At 41.9% G+C, this 17,133-nt stretch overlaps 1 protein-coding gene across 1 annotated transcript in view; it reads left to right on the forward strand.

Annotated features, from left to right (window-relative positions):
* ESYT3 (extended synaptotagmin 3) overlaps positions 1–17,133 on the forward strand; it is a 34,236-nt gene that overhangs the window by 11,531 nt on the left and 5,572 nt on the right. The window contains exons 5-18 of the mRNA XM_030488282.1: positions 2,942–3,008; positions 3,606–3,695; positions 4,752–4,807; positions 7,761–7,881; positions 8,899–9,072; positions 9,589–9,671; positions 10,113–10,161; positions 10,811–10,900; positions 11,741–11,803; positions 11,898–11,966; positions 13,479–13,544; positions 14,930–15,016; positions 15,781–15,930; positions 16,465–16,907. Coding sequence (XP_030344142.1) covers positions 2,942–3,008; positions 3,606–3,695; positions 4,752–4,807; positions 7,761–7,881; positions 8,899–9,072; positions 9,589–9,671; positions 10,113–10,161; positions 10,811–10,900; positions 11,741–11,803; positions 11,898–11,966; positions 13,479–13,544; positions 14,930–15,016; positions 15,781–15,930; positions 16,465–16,907 — 1,608 coding nt within the window. The remainder of the gene's footprint in view (positions 1–2,941; positions 3,009–3,605; positions 3,696–4,751; positions 4,808–7,760; positions 7,882–8,898; positions 9,073–9,588; positions 9,672–10,112; positions 10,162–10,810; positions 10,901–11,740; positions 11,804–11,897; positions 11,967–13,478; positions 13,545–14,929; positions 15,017–15,780; positions 15,931–16,464; positions 16,908–17,133) is intronic.

The following is a 17,133-nucleotide window of genomic DNA, read 5'->3' on the forward strand; positions in this document are numbered from 1 at the left end:
AGCGTTCCAGAAATGTTCTCCAAAACTGCATTTTTCAAAGTGGGAACTTTTCAAGTGCACCCACTTGATCTCCTACAGCTGCTTTTCTTCCCACTAATTCTGCAATTGCCTGAGCTACTATGTAGCCACATAATCATTAGCTATAAGTTTCAAAGTATTGGAAGGCACTGTTACCTCCCAGGAGAATATATTTCAATCCAGTTTCTTCCTATTTTGTTAATCTGACTTAGTACTCATAATCATTCTTCATTGGAAATGTTTCAAATTTTCATTTCCATGCTCTTCTGTGGCATTTATGGTACATAAGAAGTCACAGAAGAATGATATAATAATATGTGTAAAAATATGTAGGCATTGCAATTTAATCTTAAAAGAGAATCTCTGGACTTCCTAATGGACAAGTTTTAGAATGGAAGATAGTTTCTGTCACCTAGTGCAGAACTGGAAAAAGTAATCAAAAGAAGCACAAAAAATAAGAGCTTTGGTGGAGTTTAGGTTAACTAAGTTTGTAGGATCTTACAAGAACTAAACACAATTTGGAAACTTGTCAGTCTTGAGCAGAAAAGGAACACTTGCTGTCAGGAGTCTGACTTGATGGGCAAAGGGAAAAGGCAGAGGTGGTCTGTTATTTCTTGGTACTTGGTCACGCTTTCTGTCTTTCTTATTTGTCTAGTACTGCTTGCTCATTTACCCAAGTCCAAAGTCAGGCAGACTAAGCAATAGTGTCTGCTTTACAAAGCACTTGAGAAGGATGGACCAGACAGCACTTTTTGCATGTGGGCCGGTGAGAAGATAGGGCTTGTAGGGCGTTTACAGGGGGAAGAATTGCACATGCCTTTTCTAAAGGGACATATAGATATCCAGGTTAATCAAACTTGTCAGTTTGTGCTCTTGCAGCATCCCTGCCTTCACCCATTGTATCACAAACACTGGGCCTGGCTTTTCCACCCAAGTATAGAAGAGATACAGATATGTCCACTTATACAAGCTTCTCCAGTTCTCGTCCATGGTGCAGGCATGCTCATCTGCATTACCTTGCTCAATAGGTGTTGTAGGAGAGAAATGGGTAGTTCTTCCACCCTTCACAGGTGGGTAAAATATCATCCTCTTGATAGTGGCAGACGGGCTCAGTCCTGCACGCTTTTTAGTGCAAAGGCTTGAGTTTGGCTCAGGCGTGCTCTGTCTGGGGGAGAACAGCAGAGAGCACAGCAAAGTTACGCTTAACAGAGGGGGCAGACAAAGGCATGAGCAGCCTGGACTGGAAATGAGGAGCAAAGCTAGCGAACAAAGAGCGCATCCTTTCTACTGAGTACCCTGGTATGGGGGTGATGCCTGCGTGAAGCAGACTTGAGGATAATTGAAGTCTCAGGCACTGATAAAAGAGGTAAAGACTTCTCTGACATCTTAAAACGCAATTGCATGTATTGAAGTGTTACTGGAGAAAAGAGACATCTGGGACCGGATGGGAAGAGTTTTTGACTGTGTGGAAAGCCATAAAGGTTGTAAATTGAAACACCCAGCTATTATTTGTTGTGTTGGACACTGGCACACTTTAATTCAAAGGCTGAATTAAATCCTCTTGGATTAATCACTGCAAATTGAGGAACTCATTTTGGCTTCTCATTTAGACTTTTCTTGTGACAAAAATCTATTAGTGCCCAGTGTAATGAGCTGTAAGATAATGTCAAAATTGTAGAAACTAATAAAGTAAAAATAAGTTTGATTATGTGACTAGCTCATAGGGAAGATTATGTTAATTTTGGCATGGCCTGTGAGGTTGGTTATTTAAGAAATGAGAATGTTCTAACATTAAAGGCTTTAATTTGTGTGTTATGAGCTTTTAAAATTCAATTAAGTGACTGTTGTAAACAAATATTTGAGAACTTTGCTTGCAAAAATGGAGACAAATTCACCGGGTTACACATTCTCGACAATTTTTTGGGTGAGAGGGAATATGTCTGTCTGCAAATTACAGTGTGAATTCTTGGCAACTGCAGCACTGTTTGCCCATATACATGTGGTCAGAGGTAAATCTTGTCCTTTGATTATGGGGTGAAATTATGCACGCAGGTGGCAAGCACAGCACATTCACTGTGCTGCAGTACCTTTACACCCTGCTTTACCTTCAGGGTGTTTGTGTGTCTGCATCCAGAAAGAGCCATTTCTCAGTGGACTGAAAAGGAACTTGGTAGCTCCCTTCAACTGTTTTATGCCAGAGGCATCAACAGATCTGCCAGGTTCTTATTCCTGGGGAGTGGCTATTGGTTTCTGCATAAGGTGATGTTTGTACTTTTATTAAAGTCAGGGGGTGGTTTCTAAATTGCAAAAGTACTACACTCGGCATTCGTTTTATTTAAAGCCTGATGTTTTCCATGGCAACTGACCAAAATCTGATCCAAATCATTGTCTTTTAATTCAGCCTGAAGGAAAGCAGGTTATTTTTAGTGAAGAATTTGTCCTTCAAGTAGGCTTTTCGGTTGTGGTCAGGGTGAGGACCCCGTATGTAATGGCAGGATGGCTCTGCATTAGCTTGGGAGCTGGATCACCAGGGGGTGGGGTGGGATCAGGCCTTTGGAGAAGGGAACAAGAGGACAATTGCTGTCAGTTTGAGTTTTGAATGAGCCTGTTGATCCCCTCCTTAGAGCAAGCTTGCCTCAGCTAACAGCCAGTGTTAAGAATGGAAAAGTAACCTTGAAATACAGATGTTGATTTGATATTTTGCAGGTAGATCAGTATCCCAGCTGACTGCAGGGTTTCTCTTGTGAAGATCTGACCCTTGTTCAATCTGCTCAACTTTCCCTTTTAAGTTGCTTGAAAATCCATCTCTGCCTGTGGGGTCATGTTGTCAGTCATTAACCTAATTTAATTTATACTCTGTATAGCCTAAAATTTCTCATTGGACTATTGCAAACTGTGGAATAATGTGAGAATTTTCTTTCAGTTATGTAGGGGACTGTGAGATTCACATGGACATATCGAAATTTAATCTTGGAGTGAAAGGTGTACAGGTGCGTGCAGTGCTAATGTCTGCTCAAGGCTGTGTGGTGCAGGAGTTAGCATGTACCAATGGGAGGGGTCATGACACTTAACTGGGAAACCACCAATTAGCAGTCTTGCAGTGATTGGGTTTGTCTCCTTTTGTTTTGGCTGGGGAAATGATGCCTTCCATGAAAGGCACCTAAATACCACTTGTAAGCTTCTTAGTGTGACTTTTGAACAGGGTTGGTGCTAGATCATCGAACTCATGTAAGATAGCTTCTGCCACTGGCACTCAGAGGAGCTGCATGTTGGTAGAGAACTTCAGAACAGACAATTCTGCCACAGTGTTCCTAAACTGGTTCTTACAACGTTGAAAGCTAATAGGCAGATTGCTGCATTATATGGCAGTCAGGATTGCAGAGAAACTCCACAAACTTAGAAAGCATCACCTGATATCAATAGCAATGGTTTTGGGGGGGAGGAGGTTATTGTTGTTATTGAATTCTAAATAAAATTACTCCAAGTAGGATTTTAAAAATTATCTCTATCACAAAAGCTCACGGTTTTGAAACTGCACCCTGAAAGTACCTTCAGACTCTGTTTTCCTCGCTCTGTTCTATTTGCAGTTGTATGGGACATTGCGGGTGATACTGGAGCCTCTTCTAAACGATGCACCTTTCATTGGAGCAGTGACCTTGTTTTTTATGCAGAAACCGGTGAGTCTGTAGTGAACTGCACTCTGCAGCCTTCCTGCTTCTTGGTCTGTCTCGATGCATGGATAGGTCTTCTGTGAGTGACACAAGCTGTCAATCACTGGTAACCCAAACTGCGCAACTGTTGCAGGCATTTGAATAGCAAATTCCTGATTGTTCAATGCTCCTCTTGAACTCCAAGAGGACAGGAATGATTTTGCCCTGTTGTTTTGTAGTAGTGCCTAAGAAGTTACTTGCTTCACTCTAAGAATGAGAGGACTTTCTGATGGTGACAGCAGAGGAGCCATTTCCTAGGCCTCTGCTGCTAGGTTCCTGGCAGGTGGATTTTAATTCGTCCCATTCACAGATTTTAAATACAGTCATCTTGGGAGACCATTCAGTCATGGTTGTGCTTTGAAAATTTGCCTATTTAAGGTCACTTGCCTTGTAGTTTAATTGTGGTTTAATAAAATATGAGAAACCTTTAAGTCTTGTAAAAACTAGTTATGACACACAGCTTTGCTTGCTTGTGGGTTATGGTCTGCTTGAGTTCATGGAAGTCATACATTTTTGATCTTAGATGAGGTGTTTTTGTGTTTAGATGTACTAGTATTATCTTAGCACATGAAAAAACCTTCTTGTTTATTGTATGAATAGAAATAGACTCCTGAAGTCAGGCGGTGTTTGTAAATCCCCCTGCCTCAGGGTATATGCCAACCCCCAAGTGAAAGGATGGGGAAACGACTTCAAAGTCTAGGTAGAGCTGTCAGATTTACTATGCATAACCCCAGGGCATCTGCCAGTGGCCATTGCTAGGGGTTGAATGCTCTATTTCCTTGTGCTTGCAGGATAAGTCCCAGTGATACCCTTATTTCAGGTATGGCAGGTAAAATAAATAAGGGAATAGATACCAGCTGTTGGTTTCAATGTACAGGTGCAGTCACTTACTGGGTACAGGTTTTGCTTTCTTTAAACAGCTGGCTTTGTTTTAAACACATTTGCTTCCCCTTTAAATTCTACATATTTTCTGAAATCAATTTTAATAGTCCTGTATAATTTTTCTCCCTCATCTTGTTGTAGCACTTGGAAATCAACTGGGCAGGCATGAGCAACCTCCTGGATGTTCCAGGGATTAAGTGAGTGTTCACTTTGCTTCATTTTATTCTTCCTTAAAACACCTTTGGAAGTTGAGATGGCAGCGTTCTTCAGTAATCATCAAAGCTATTCTCAAGAGCATTGTATAAAAGATGTTGTGCTGATACTCATCCCATTGTATCTGGCTGTGGATTTTGCAAAACCTGAGAAGTGTGCTTTTTACAATCTGTCAAAATTGCTTCAATCACTTCATTTCATTTAGGATGGAAATAGTAAATCCTCAAAACAACAATGTTCTGTAAACTGAAAAACAAGCCCTTACGTTTCCCACATGCCAGTTACTTGCAGAGGTAGATGAAGTAGGTCTAGGGGACTCGCAGTCTGAGCTTATGTTTGTTTGCCTTAAAGTAAAAGAAGGCCAAGGCATCATAGAGTTGCAGTCCCTTTGGTACACTGCTATACAATCCATGATAAAGAGAACTGCACCAGATTTATAAGAAGAAATGTTCTTCTCTTTCTGTGTAATCTGCTCACCCTTTAGGTTCTTCAGAAAATGCAGCAGTTCTTCCTCAGTGCCTCTTGGGTTGATCTTGTACACAAAACTTGCAGAGCAAGGATGAAAATCTTAACGGTTTTCAGTACTGTAAGCTTCAAACTGTTCCTCCAGGTTGGAGATTCACTTTGTCCTTGTTCCTTAGCGTAAGCAGAAAATTCTGTTACAGAAGAACAAAATATATTTGGTTACTCAGCCATTGCCTTTCTCCCTTTATATTCAATTGCAAACACTTCCTGTCCCCTCTCTTCCTCTGCAGCTCATGGTTTGCAGACTCATAGGAAGTGGCTGGCTACTTCAGGTGCCAGTTTAAGCATTAAAGGGTCTCTGAAGACCTTTGATGTTGAGTAAGAGGAAGCTTTCTTTTTCTCTTAGTTTGAGGCCAGAGTGGCCTTTTGGCCTGAAGTGTGCCTTGGGAGCTCTACTTTTTATCAGAGAAATTAATCTGTCTTTTCTAACATGTTTTCTTTAATCGTTGCAGGGAGAAGGTATGTAGGTGTTCCAACCTACAGCCTCTCATATAATTAAGTGCAAATTTGGTGTCCTAAATTTTCAGCCCCTGGTTCTCTCACAGGGATTTGAACACAGAAGACTTTTCTTGATCATGAGCACTGCACATGAAAGCCAGGAGCAAAACATGCCTGACCACGAATAGGTTGAAGTACAGGTTGAACAAGAGCTCTCCCTTTCAAATGAATTGCACTTATTTAAGAGTAAAGAAACTGGATGCAGTCTGTCCTCGTGTATAAGCTGTGTTTAATTGTGTGTACCCTGAGACTTGAGAGAAGGGACAGCTCTGTGACATTCTTGTGGGCGTTTTGGTTTTTCTTTTTTGACAGGAAAGCCAGCAGCCTGACCAAGGCCTTTCAGGCTCCTGGTTTCATATTTGGAGTAGGAGAGGGCTTTCCTTCTGTGTGAAACTAGCCTCATTTATGAGCTGTGACAATTTTGTTGCAGTCTTACCCTGAGAAGCTGCCTTGTAAGGACTAGATTTATTGAGAGGATGAAAGTCTTTCAGATGTTTAATGCTCTTGGGTTTTCCTCTTAATGTTGTCTTCTGCTTATGCCGAGTTGCAGTAGCATATTGAGATCCTCTCACTAATCACTAAGCAGCAGACATCTGTGATAGCCATATACTTCTTGCTCATGGAGAATTAGGTCAAATTAGTTGTGCCTGCCATACAAATAGAGCAATGGTAAAGAAAATTTTTAAACTGAAAAGCTAAAAATGTCTAAGTTTTAGTAAGACTAGAAAGATCTCTAAACTCGAAGACAGCACCCTTGTTTCAGCCAGTGTGCCAAAGGTCCAGATACTTCAAACAAGATTTTCCTTCTTAGTACAAAATATACCAACATACAGAATCCCATCTTTTGCTTGGTCTTCTATCAAAAGAAAAAAAAAAAAAAAAGCCAAGCTATTTTGGTTTGAATGTGGCTGGCTTCTTCCGTTTTACAGTAAGGTCTTGGAGCCCCCTGTGGAATGATGAAGCTTACTGATTCGCTCCTCGCCTTGTCTGTCTCTGGTGTTGGTATTCCCAAGGAAACACAGAAGGCACATGAGTTTGTATGACTTGTTTGGGAGTGTGACCACCTCATCATATGGCCTAAGCTTCCATTCATCATTTACAACCTGCTAGAGCCAAATTCCCCTCCAGCCCTAGTAACCCTAGACTGGAACATCTCTGCATCAAGTGGGCACTTGCACCATGTGTGCCACAAGGCAAAGGCGATTATTTGCAGAATGATAGGGAATAGATTGAAAGAGATCTTGAGAGACTGCCCCATGCTCATATTTTTCTTTGCAGCAGCTCAACTGGATACAGATTACTGACAGGAGATAGCCTAATCTTCTGCAGTGATCCATGTACACCCTTGGTGGTTAGTTTTGGTGTTGAACTGTCCTCTCCATTTCCTCTTATTCTAAGCCAGATGTCGCAAGCATGAGTTTCTTCTGCCTGTGCGCAATTGTATGTAGGCACTCATGGAATCATTTAGGTTGGAAAAGACGCTAAGAGCACCTAGTCCAACCATAAACCCAAGACTGCCAAGTCCACCACTAAATCATATCCCTGAGCGCCACATCTACACATCTTTTAAATACCTCCAGGGATGGTGACTCAACCACTTCCCTGGACAGCCTGCTCCAGTGCTTGATAACTCTTTGGGGAAAGGTGGCTGCCTCATCCCTGGGAGTGTTCAAGGCCAAGGGGCTTTAAGCAACCTGGTCTAGTGGAAGGTGTCCCTGCTTGTGGCAGGGGGGTTGGAACTAGATGATCCTTAAGGTCCCTTCCAACCCTAACCATTCTATGGTTCTATGAAGGCAGGCAGTATAATTAATTTTGCAGTGCCTGTTTATTTCACTGTGCCTCATTCTTTCCTTCTAACTGAAATTCTGATTGATTGCAGAGATTTAGGTTGCATTTCTTTTCCCCCACCTGCAGTGTAATGTCAGACTCACTAATTCAAGACTTCATTGCTTCGCGGCTGGTTCTACCAAACAGGATCACAGTGCCTCTGAAAAAGGACATGAACATTGCCCACTTGAGGTTCCCTATCCCACATGTGAGTTGGTTTCGGTTTGGGGATTTTTTTTTCTTTTTTTTTTCAGCAGAGGTGTTAATCTGCCTGAATTTGTGTTTACTACAATGTAGAGGCATACACATTAGCATCTTAGGTTCCTGTATCTGTTGTTTCCACCTGGATTGTAGGTTTTCTGTAGCCAACATTTCAGAAATGTAAAAGCAGATGTTGGGTAGTTTGTAATTTGGGGAAGAGGTAGGGCTGGAAGGGTCCTACTCTCTCTATATGGCATAAGAAGTTTGTTTAGACACTGAGTCGTTGACCAATTTAAGCCTTTAGTCACCTTTGAGAGTACCACAGATCTTCAGTTAGAGAAGGTAAATACATGAGCAGTGAGTGTCGGACTACTTATTTTTTTTACTAACACTGTGAAGGTGTGTATATAGAGAGCTCAGAGGGTGACTTCTCTTTGTTACAGGAAAAATAATCAGGGGACAAACCCAACAACAAATCTAAATGCTTGACATACCCAGATCTTCAGTTTCCTTCGTCCGTCAAATACCTAATACACTCATTAATGAGGGTACATATAAATGAATAACAAAGCAATGCTTGCTATTGCAAACTTGCATCACCAAGTTGAAGGTGAATGGCCACTCCACAATAAAATAAGAACCCGCCAATGGGTGCTTAGTTCCTCCTCCAGTTAGTAGGAACTGATCTTTACTTTTTATTTACTTTACTTTTTGATTTTTACTTGTAATTCTGTGTGCATATGTATGCTTCTGATTTAAAAATAAATTGAAGAATATCTTCTACCCAGTTATGTAGATTGGTTTGTGTATCTGTTTAAGGTGTTTATTATTTTGTTTTGTTTTTTATTCCTATAGGTAAATGGTGCAAAAATTGTTTTAATACAACTTTCATTAGAAATATACTGCACCAAAATACACGTCTTTACAAAACTGTCATAGTGACTACCTTGCTGCCTGAAATAACTATTTTTAGGAAGTAGTATATTATAATTATCCGAACAATTTTGTATCTTATTTTATTCAGGGAGTAGTAAGGGTTCATCTGCTAGAAGCTGAAAACCTTGTCCAGAAAGACAGTTTCCTTGGTGCAATCAGGGGGAAGTCGGACCCATATGCTCTTCTTCGCGTTGGCACGGTGCAGTATCGAAGCAAGACAGTTTCCCGAGATCTTAATCCCGTTTGGAATGAAACATTTGAGGTACTGAATCTTTTGATCTTTCCATCTGTAGGATGCACAGCCGTTTACATCCCTGTGCTTGGAGGACCTTCTCTTAGCTGACTGCACTGGAGCAGGTGGACTTCCTTGTTACTTGATTGAGGCACTTCTTTCCCTTAAACGAATTCATATTTACATTGCAAACTTGAAATGTCATTCAGGTTGATCTGATTTACATATGTGGGTTTTTGGAGGAGGTGCAAAGCACTGCTTTAAATATCAATCAGTACAGCAGTCTGTGCAGCTGTAATCTGCTCTAGTATTGATTCTTCTCTGCTTATTAGGAATACTAGTTTGAGAGGTTTAGCTTGCAGTTCAAAACCAAACAAACCCGTTTTGAAATATTTGCACCTATAATCAATTGCATTTCTTACACAATTAACCATGAAATAGCAGGGAATGTCCTTAATATGTTATACAGCTGTGAAGTGTTCATGTCACACATATAAACCTATGTGAATGGGTTTTAATTTTAATCAATACCTCTTTCTCTTCCAGTTCGTTGTTCATGAATTGCCTGGTCAGGACTTAGAAGTGGACTTGTATGATGAAGATCCGGATAAAGATGACTTTATGGGCAGGTAAATTAATGTGACCCTTGCTTGGGGTCCAGTAACCTCTGCAACAAGACACCCAGATTACATACTGGAAATTTAATATTGAAGGAACCTATTCCCTTTGTCCGGATATTGATACCAAGTTATTAGTTCTTAGTGCAGCTAACTTTGAACAAGGTAGAGAATGGTCCAAGACTCTTTCAGGGAATCCTAGGAAGCCATTAGAAGTGATAGTTACACAATTTGAGATTTACTTCCAACTTACTTTAGTTTTGGAAGTGTTTCAAGGGGAAGACTTCAGAAGTGTAAGTGCATTCCAGCGCACATGCACGCAGGTAATGCAGAGAAGGTGTTGTTTGGAACAGATCTGAGTGTGGGCTTTTTTGGTAGCGGTTTCTTCTCCCCCCAACAGCAATATGTTGTATGCCTAAATATACACTGAAATGTTTGCTTTTCGTCTTTCAGCTTGCTTATAAGCCTAGTGGATGTAATGAATGACAGAACTGTTGATGAGGTAAAGATCACAGCTCATTTCTATATGTGGTTGGCAGTATGTGCTTACATGTACTCATTTGTGCTCTCCCTCTGCTACTACATTGTTTCTGTATGCTGAAAGATTCCTTGCACACTTGCACTGTGGTATTTTCACAAAGAGAAAATACCTTCACTCAGAAAACTTCAAGTAGCCATTACAATAATTTTCACAATGAAGCTGGCAACCTCAGGTAGCCCTGAGGTCATGCTGAGCCAGCAGTGGGGTATCTTATGTTGGTATCTCGTGTGCTGTATGTATCAAATGTTTTGTACAAGGCTACAAGTTGAAGTTTGGTGAAGCAGTCTGATTGCTGGGGGAAGAAATGATTCAGTCTTCTTGTGGTTCATTCTGCAACCCAGCACTATGAGAACAGTGACAGCGTGCCTGTCTTGTGCTGCTGCTGGTTGGAAATATCCATATGCTTTGCATGTACATGGTATCTTGTTTTTGTTCTGGCTTGTGTTTCTGAGTAGATGGACATGCTACAATCTAAGCATCAAAAATGCAAGCTAAGGTGCTCAAAATAAAATTCATACTGTCTATTGTATGTGAGTCTCAGAATGCAAGATTTATGTAAAATTTATTCTGCCTCACAGTTCTCAAGCTACTCTTTGTTGTTTACATTTAGTGGTTTCCCTTAAGCAAGACAACAAGCGGACACTTGCATTTAAAACTGGAGTGGCTTTCACTAGTAAATGACCAAGAAAAGCTACATGAGGTGAGTATATTTTCTTAAAGGATTCCGGTACTCTGATCTCTGTCCATCCAGTGATCAACAAAGGAGTGCTTAAAATTAGGGACACCAGGCAAACTCAAGAGAGCTTATTTTTGACTGAAAAAGTTTTGATGTGATTTCACCTCCCTGTCCCTCCTGAAGAGGAAGGGCATTTGCTTGCCCCAGGTCGCTTGGTAATTCAGGAGTAACTCAAATCTGGCAGGTCTTTTTACTTGAATTGACAAAGCTTGAACTGACTCACTGCAAACGTCCCTTCTTTGATAACTTTTCCCTTCTCTCATCACCTAGGATCTGTGTAGGACCCCTGTCTATAACCTGTACCACTCATAGACAAATAACCCAGCACTGCTGCTTGACAGGGCCATGCTTCCCAGTGATGTCTTGCTTGTCCAGCAGAATTGCTTGGATAAAAAAAGAATTTGCTTGCTTCGGAATCAAGCAAAAGCTTTGGAGTTCCACTGAAGTGAATAAAATTTGTTTCCAGGCTTTGTTCTGCTGACACTGATGTGGATGTATGTGGCTGAGCATATTTTTAGGTGTCTTGCTGCTCTGAGGAATCCAACCAGTTCTGCATTAGAAAGATTGAGAAGTATTAAGGCCAGTGAATTGAAAAGACTTACACCTCTTCTTACTGGTCTGCTTAAAACTGTCATACTGTTTTGGCTTGTGCTCCTCTAAACTGCAAGTTTTAGGAGAAAAGTGAAGAGCTGCTTAGCTTTCAGAAACTGTGTTTTGAATTTGTGTTGTGCTTTACATTGTCCTTGATGGGTGGTCATGCCTACCTCGTGTTTTGTTTTGTTTTATCTTTCCTGGCCTTCACAGGATAAGAAGGGTCTGTCTACAGCTATTCTGATAGTCTACTTGGATGGTGCCTTCAACCTTCCAGTAAGTACAAATCACATGCAGGTAGCCTTCACTCCTAACCTTTTATCAAAGCCCACAAATTTAATTACTTTTAAATACTCTTTTACTAATTTAGAAAAACCACTTTGAGTATTCGAATGGTGAATGTGGAGCAAAGAAGATCAAAAATAACAAGTACCTCAAGGTAAAATTTATATTCTTCTCCCATGCTTGCAAAACAACATTCTGGATTATGCGGTATCGTAGCAGCTGAAACTAGCTGTGGTTAAGAAGAAATAATCTCACCACCATCAGAATCAAACTGACTGAAAGTTCAAAATAGTGATTGAAAGCCCACCCCCACCCCAGTGAAAGTCTGGGAGGTCCGAGGGGGAATCAGAAATATCTGATTGTGTGTGGGGCTGTCTTTATTTTTATTTTATTCTTTGGATAGAGAGCCTCCAGACATCAGACCAAGTCATGTCTCTTCATCAGCGACATGTAGTGACAGGACAAGGGGTAATGGGTTCAAACTTCAACAGGGGAAGTTCAGGTTGGATAAATGGAAGAAGTTCTTTACTGTGAGGGTGGTAAGGCACTGGAATGTGTTGCCAAAAGAAGTGGTAAATGCTCCATCCCTGGCAGTGTTCAAGGCCAGGTTGGACAGAGCCTTGGGTGACATGGTCTAGGGTGAGGTGTCCCTGCCCATTGGAATTAGATGATCTTAAGGTCATTTCCAGCGCTAACTATTCTATGGTTCTGTTACCCTTTTTGGCTGCTACAAGGCTTCTTTCCACAGTGAGCTGTTCTAGCTTGACCTTCCACATTGGGATGGGAGGAATATGCTTGTTTGTGGTAACCTTCCTTCCATTGGAGACATCCTTCCCCTCATTTTTAGAGGGATTCAGAGCCACACTGTCACTCATGCTTTCTGTCTCTTTGCTTTTGTTTACCTTTTCCCCAAATACTGCATTTTGCTACTGTGATGTAAATGGTGGGTATAGGGAGTCTTTCTCTCTGAGTAGCTCTCCTCTTAAATGCAGTCTTTACAATTTAGATAGGTTACCAGCACTGTCATACACATCACATTTGATAATCCTTAATTTTGGACTTCACCGTATCCAAAATATACAGTGAAGTATATTTTGTATATACTTTGTATACAGTGTTGGGCCAAGACCAGATCCTCAGCCTTAACTTCTATAGCATTAGTGCAAAGAAGGACAGTACAAGAGGTTCAGTATTATTGCTTCTGGAAGGAATTGTTACTTGATGCCAAAGACTTGCTTCTAATTGCTTCACAGCAAGTCCTGAGCCTTGGAAACCAATCCTGATAGTCCTGCTTCACGCAGAAATGATGAAGATTTCTACCGAGCCTTCAACTCTCTTCTCTGTTTCCTTCCAGCCTCTGACAAATTTTTAACTGCTCACCTATTGAAACCTAAATACATAAAACTGTGGCTTAAATGTGTACTCTAGATGGTGGAGGGTAAGACTGTGCTGTGTTTTGGCTGGAGTCTTTCCTGTGTACTGCACTCTTTAGATGTCTCACATCTGAAAACTAGTGTCAGCTTTCCAGCAACTTATCTCACTAAAAATAGTGGTTTAAATAAAAGATATTGCTTCCTGTAAAATATAAATGTATCTTTTTTTTTTTTTTTTTTTTTTTTTGGCTGCTTCTGCTTTCCTTTTTTTTTTCCCTGGTATTAAATGGCAGAAGATGGAACGAGAACCTTCCTCCTTCGTCCTGCTCACAGTAGGAAACAAGACTCAGAAGAGCAAGGTGAGGCTGTTTGACTCTTCTGCTTTCCTTAAATACGTTCTATTTCATGGGTGACTATCACCAAGTAACCCCTAGGAAGGGTAGGACCAGTGAAGCTGATGTGAAGAGCTGTAGTTATGGTGGCAGCTGCAGAGGCTGGGAAGTGGGGGTCAGATTCAGCACGTGGAAGCATCGTGTCACTGGGTTGTACTTGATTAGTGGGTGCCTGACCAACTGCTGCACAGATGTGTGGTTTTGTGTTCATGGTCACGAGGTCCTGTTGGTCGAGATACTCTAGTTCTTTGAGGGTTGAAGAGTTAAAAATGACAGGTCTCCAATCTGGCTCATACTTTCTTAGGGCAGGGTGCCATTTTCATCAGAGGCATTTGTTCCCTCATCAGTCTCCTGGCTCCTGTGTTTCACAGCTCTACTGATTTATTTTTTATTATTTATGTATTTATTTTAACCTGGGCAAGGTGTATCTAGATCTCCTTCACTTCACTTTCAGTTAATTTTTCATTATTTAATACTTACTTTTGCCTGAAGAGCATGAGCAAAGCTGAGTTCTGCCCTCCCCATAGCTGCTGTGCTTATTGCCCCACAACTGGATTTGGATGAGGGCAGCCCGTTGTTCATTTGGAAACCCAACAAATGGGAATGAATCCTATTATCTACACAAGCATAAGGGACTGGCACCTATTTTCCTTTGTTTCTTTCACCTGCTACATCCAGAAATTACGTTCTGCTTGGTTTTTTACCTTTTTTGGCTTTCCCTGTTTCCCCACCACAGCATCTGCCTCTCCCAAGCTAGGTCAGACTTCCAGCTTTCCCCTGCTCCTTTTCCCTTGCTGCCAGCACTCATGGCCTGGCGGAAGCAGCTGGTTTATGGAGCAGCCACAGCCCCCGTGGGTGCTTTCCATGCTCTTTCATCCTTGAAGTGGATAGCTCTGAAGCTGTACACTCTTCCCACAAGCTCTACGCCCACCAAACCATCCCTCTAGCTTTCCTACCCTTCCCTGCCAGCTCGCTGCAGCTTTGGGAGCTGGCTGTGGGTGCCTGCAGGCTGGAAGCAGTGCCCTGGCATTCTCTTGGTGGAAGGGTGGGAGGGAAGGAGCAGTGCCTTGCTGCAGGTGAGGTAGGCTGCTGGTCCAGGCTGCGCTGGTTGGGGCCAGCTGCAGCTCACCAGACTTGTTTGTCTGCATTTCCACGCCCCACAGAACTTGTTCTGATTTTGCCAGAGACTTTGCTTCTGCATGCTTCTGACCTGGAAATTTCACTGTCTCAATACAGCCAGGGTGTAGCATCACTGAATAAAACAAGAGGGTCACCTCTGGTGATCAGTGTCATGGTATTCTTTGCTGGTTATAAAATAAGCTGACATATGTGCCACAATCTTCTTGTTGCAGACCTGCAATTTTAGCAAAGATCCAACGTGGGGCCAGGCGTTCACCTTCTTTGTCCATAGCGCTCATTCCCAGTCACTCCATGTTGAGGTGAGAGAAAAGCCTTTCCTTTGAAGACCAAGTGCATAACCTTAGGAAGAAACCTCTTTTGTGGTGGATGTGATCTCAGTGCTAGTTGTTTCTGTGTGCTTGTACTCCTACTTAAAAGGTGGAAGAACCATCTGTTGTTGCCCGGGCAATTCTCTGTTAGGTGGTGCTGGTATCTACCTTTGTTCTAGGATCATGTGCAAACGAGGTTTTATACAGATCTGTGTGCAGTAATTCCATTAATATTTTGCTGTCAGAAATTGCAGCCTTCATAATTCTCAAGCAGAGTTCAATCTCTCCACCTTGGTATTTTGTCTCATTAAGAAATCCTGTGTCTCACCAGCATACATTGCAGTCACAGCCAGTTATCTGACTGTTCACCTGGCTGCAGAAATGGATTTCAACTTGGAAGGTGTACTGAGGATAATAGGCCAAACAAACTGTTACCTAAAAAGCTTGTAAAGACCAGTTGTCATCCAAGGTGCGTGGGACATTTTCTCCTAAGTAAGGAAAGTCAAGTAAATGCCAGGCCCTGCTAAGGCAGTTCCTTCTCTGCATAGTTCGAGATGGGATTTTTTCTCAAACATACTAATTTGTTACGTTCCTGAAATACTGGCATCACCCATTTGGAAGTAACCATATTTGATAGTATGTCCTGGAGTAAATAAATTAATTTTGGTTTCTGTCTGAAATACCTTCTTGCTTTGCTATTCCCAGTGGTAGCTTTCCAGCTTGCCATTTAATAACTTCCCCCCCTTCTCCCCCAGATAAAAGACAAGGATCGGGACAGTGCCCTGGGAACTTCAGTGGTATGTCTCTCACACTTACTTAAGGACCCAAACATGACTCTGGATCAAAGATTTCAGCTGGACCATTCCAGTTCAGACAGCTTCATTAAGATGAAACTTGTGTTGCGGGTGAGTTGTTCTTTGTCATGTTCACTTGGCTTCCCCAACAGAAGCACCCAGTTCTAACCAAGCAAAAGAGACGGGGCTGTGGAGAAATGCAGCTTTGCTTCACAGATGAGTGGAAAACAAAAGTGTGACAAGGACTTCAAGTGCCATTAAGAGTTCATGGTGGAGCTGAGATATACCCCTGAGGCTTCCTAAAATGTGGTGCAGTGCCATTGCTGAAAACCTTCTCATGACAATAAAGAGTTGGACTGAGAAAATCTAAGCTGGTGAAATCTAAGCTGCTAAACAGTAAGGGAGACGGATGCTTAGGAACTGTTTTCTCATTGTGCTCTGCATTAGTGTTTAGACAGCATTAAATACATACACAGTAGGACAAGGGAAGAGATCACCACAGCTAATCCGATAGGCCTCTTTCACTTCCAATGGCAGATTCATGCTGTTACAGTTTTGTAGTGAAATTTCATCCTAGGTGGTAATATTAGCATTAACCCTGGTGCTTTGGGAGCAGCACTCATTTCTCTCCCTTGGGATTTTTAGACCTTGAATGTTGAAGAACCTGATCCACAAAGAGTCAAGGCTGGTATCAGTGCCTCAAAGCAAGGACCCGTGCATGTCATTGAGAAAGGTGGAAACCAGCGAAAGTTTGTCTCCCCAGCAGACCCAGAAGTCTCAAAAGTACCTCCAGTGAGCAAAGACTCTGCAGCACTTGAACCTCTGCTGAAAAAGGACAGCAGAGAAGACCTGGACACAAAGGACAGTTCAGCAGCACCGGTACCAAGTGAAACTGTTGCTGGCCCTAATGAGGCAGAGCACAGCCAAAACCCAGAGCATCACCTGTCATCAGCACTGCATAGCAGAGCAGCGGTAGCACCCACACTGCCAGTCGTACAGGAACTGAGGCTTGCACCCAGTGTTGCTTCGCTGGGTTCTCTGCCTTCTTCTTGCTTTGAATTAAGTAGCAGCAATCTGGAACTTCATAAGTAGGTGTTCTTCCAGCTGAATTGTTCTTGTCTGGAAAGGTTTAGGGTTTATAGTGTGCTGTTGCATATGGTTGAATTCATGATTACTAAATCATTTGGAGTTTTGCGTCTCAAATCACCGTATGAAGTATTGACCTAAGTATTCCAGTCAACAGCAAAGTAAATTATAAGGTCACTATCAGATCAGGTGTGAAGTGAAAGTGTTTCCTTCTCTGGCCCTCCTAAG

This window comes from Strigops habroptila, chromosome 5, assembly GCF_004027225.2.
Source record: "Strigops habroptila isolate Jane chromosome 5, bStrHab1.2.pri, whole genome shotgun sequence".
Taxonomy (NCBI): domain Eukaryota; kingdom Metazoa; phylum Chordata; class Aves; order Psittaciformes; family Psittacidae; genus Strigops; species Strigops habroptila.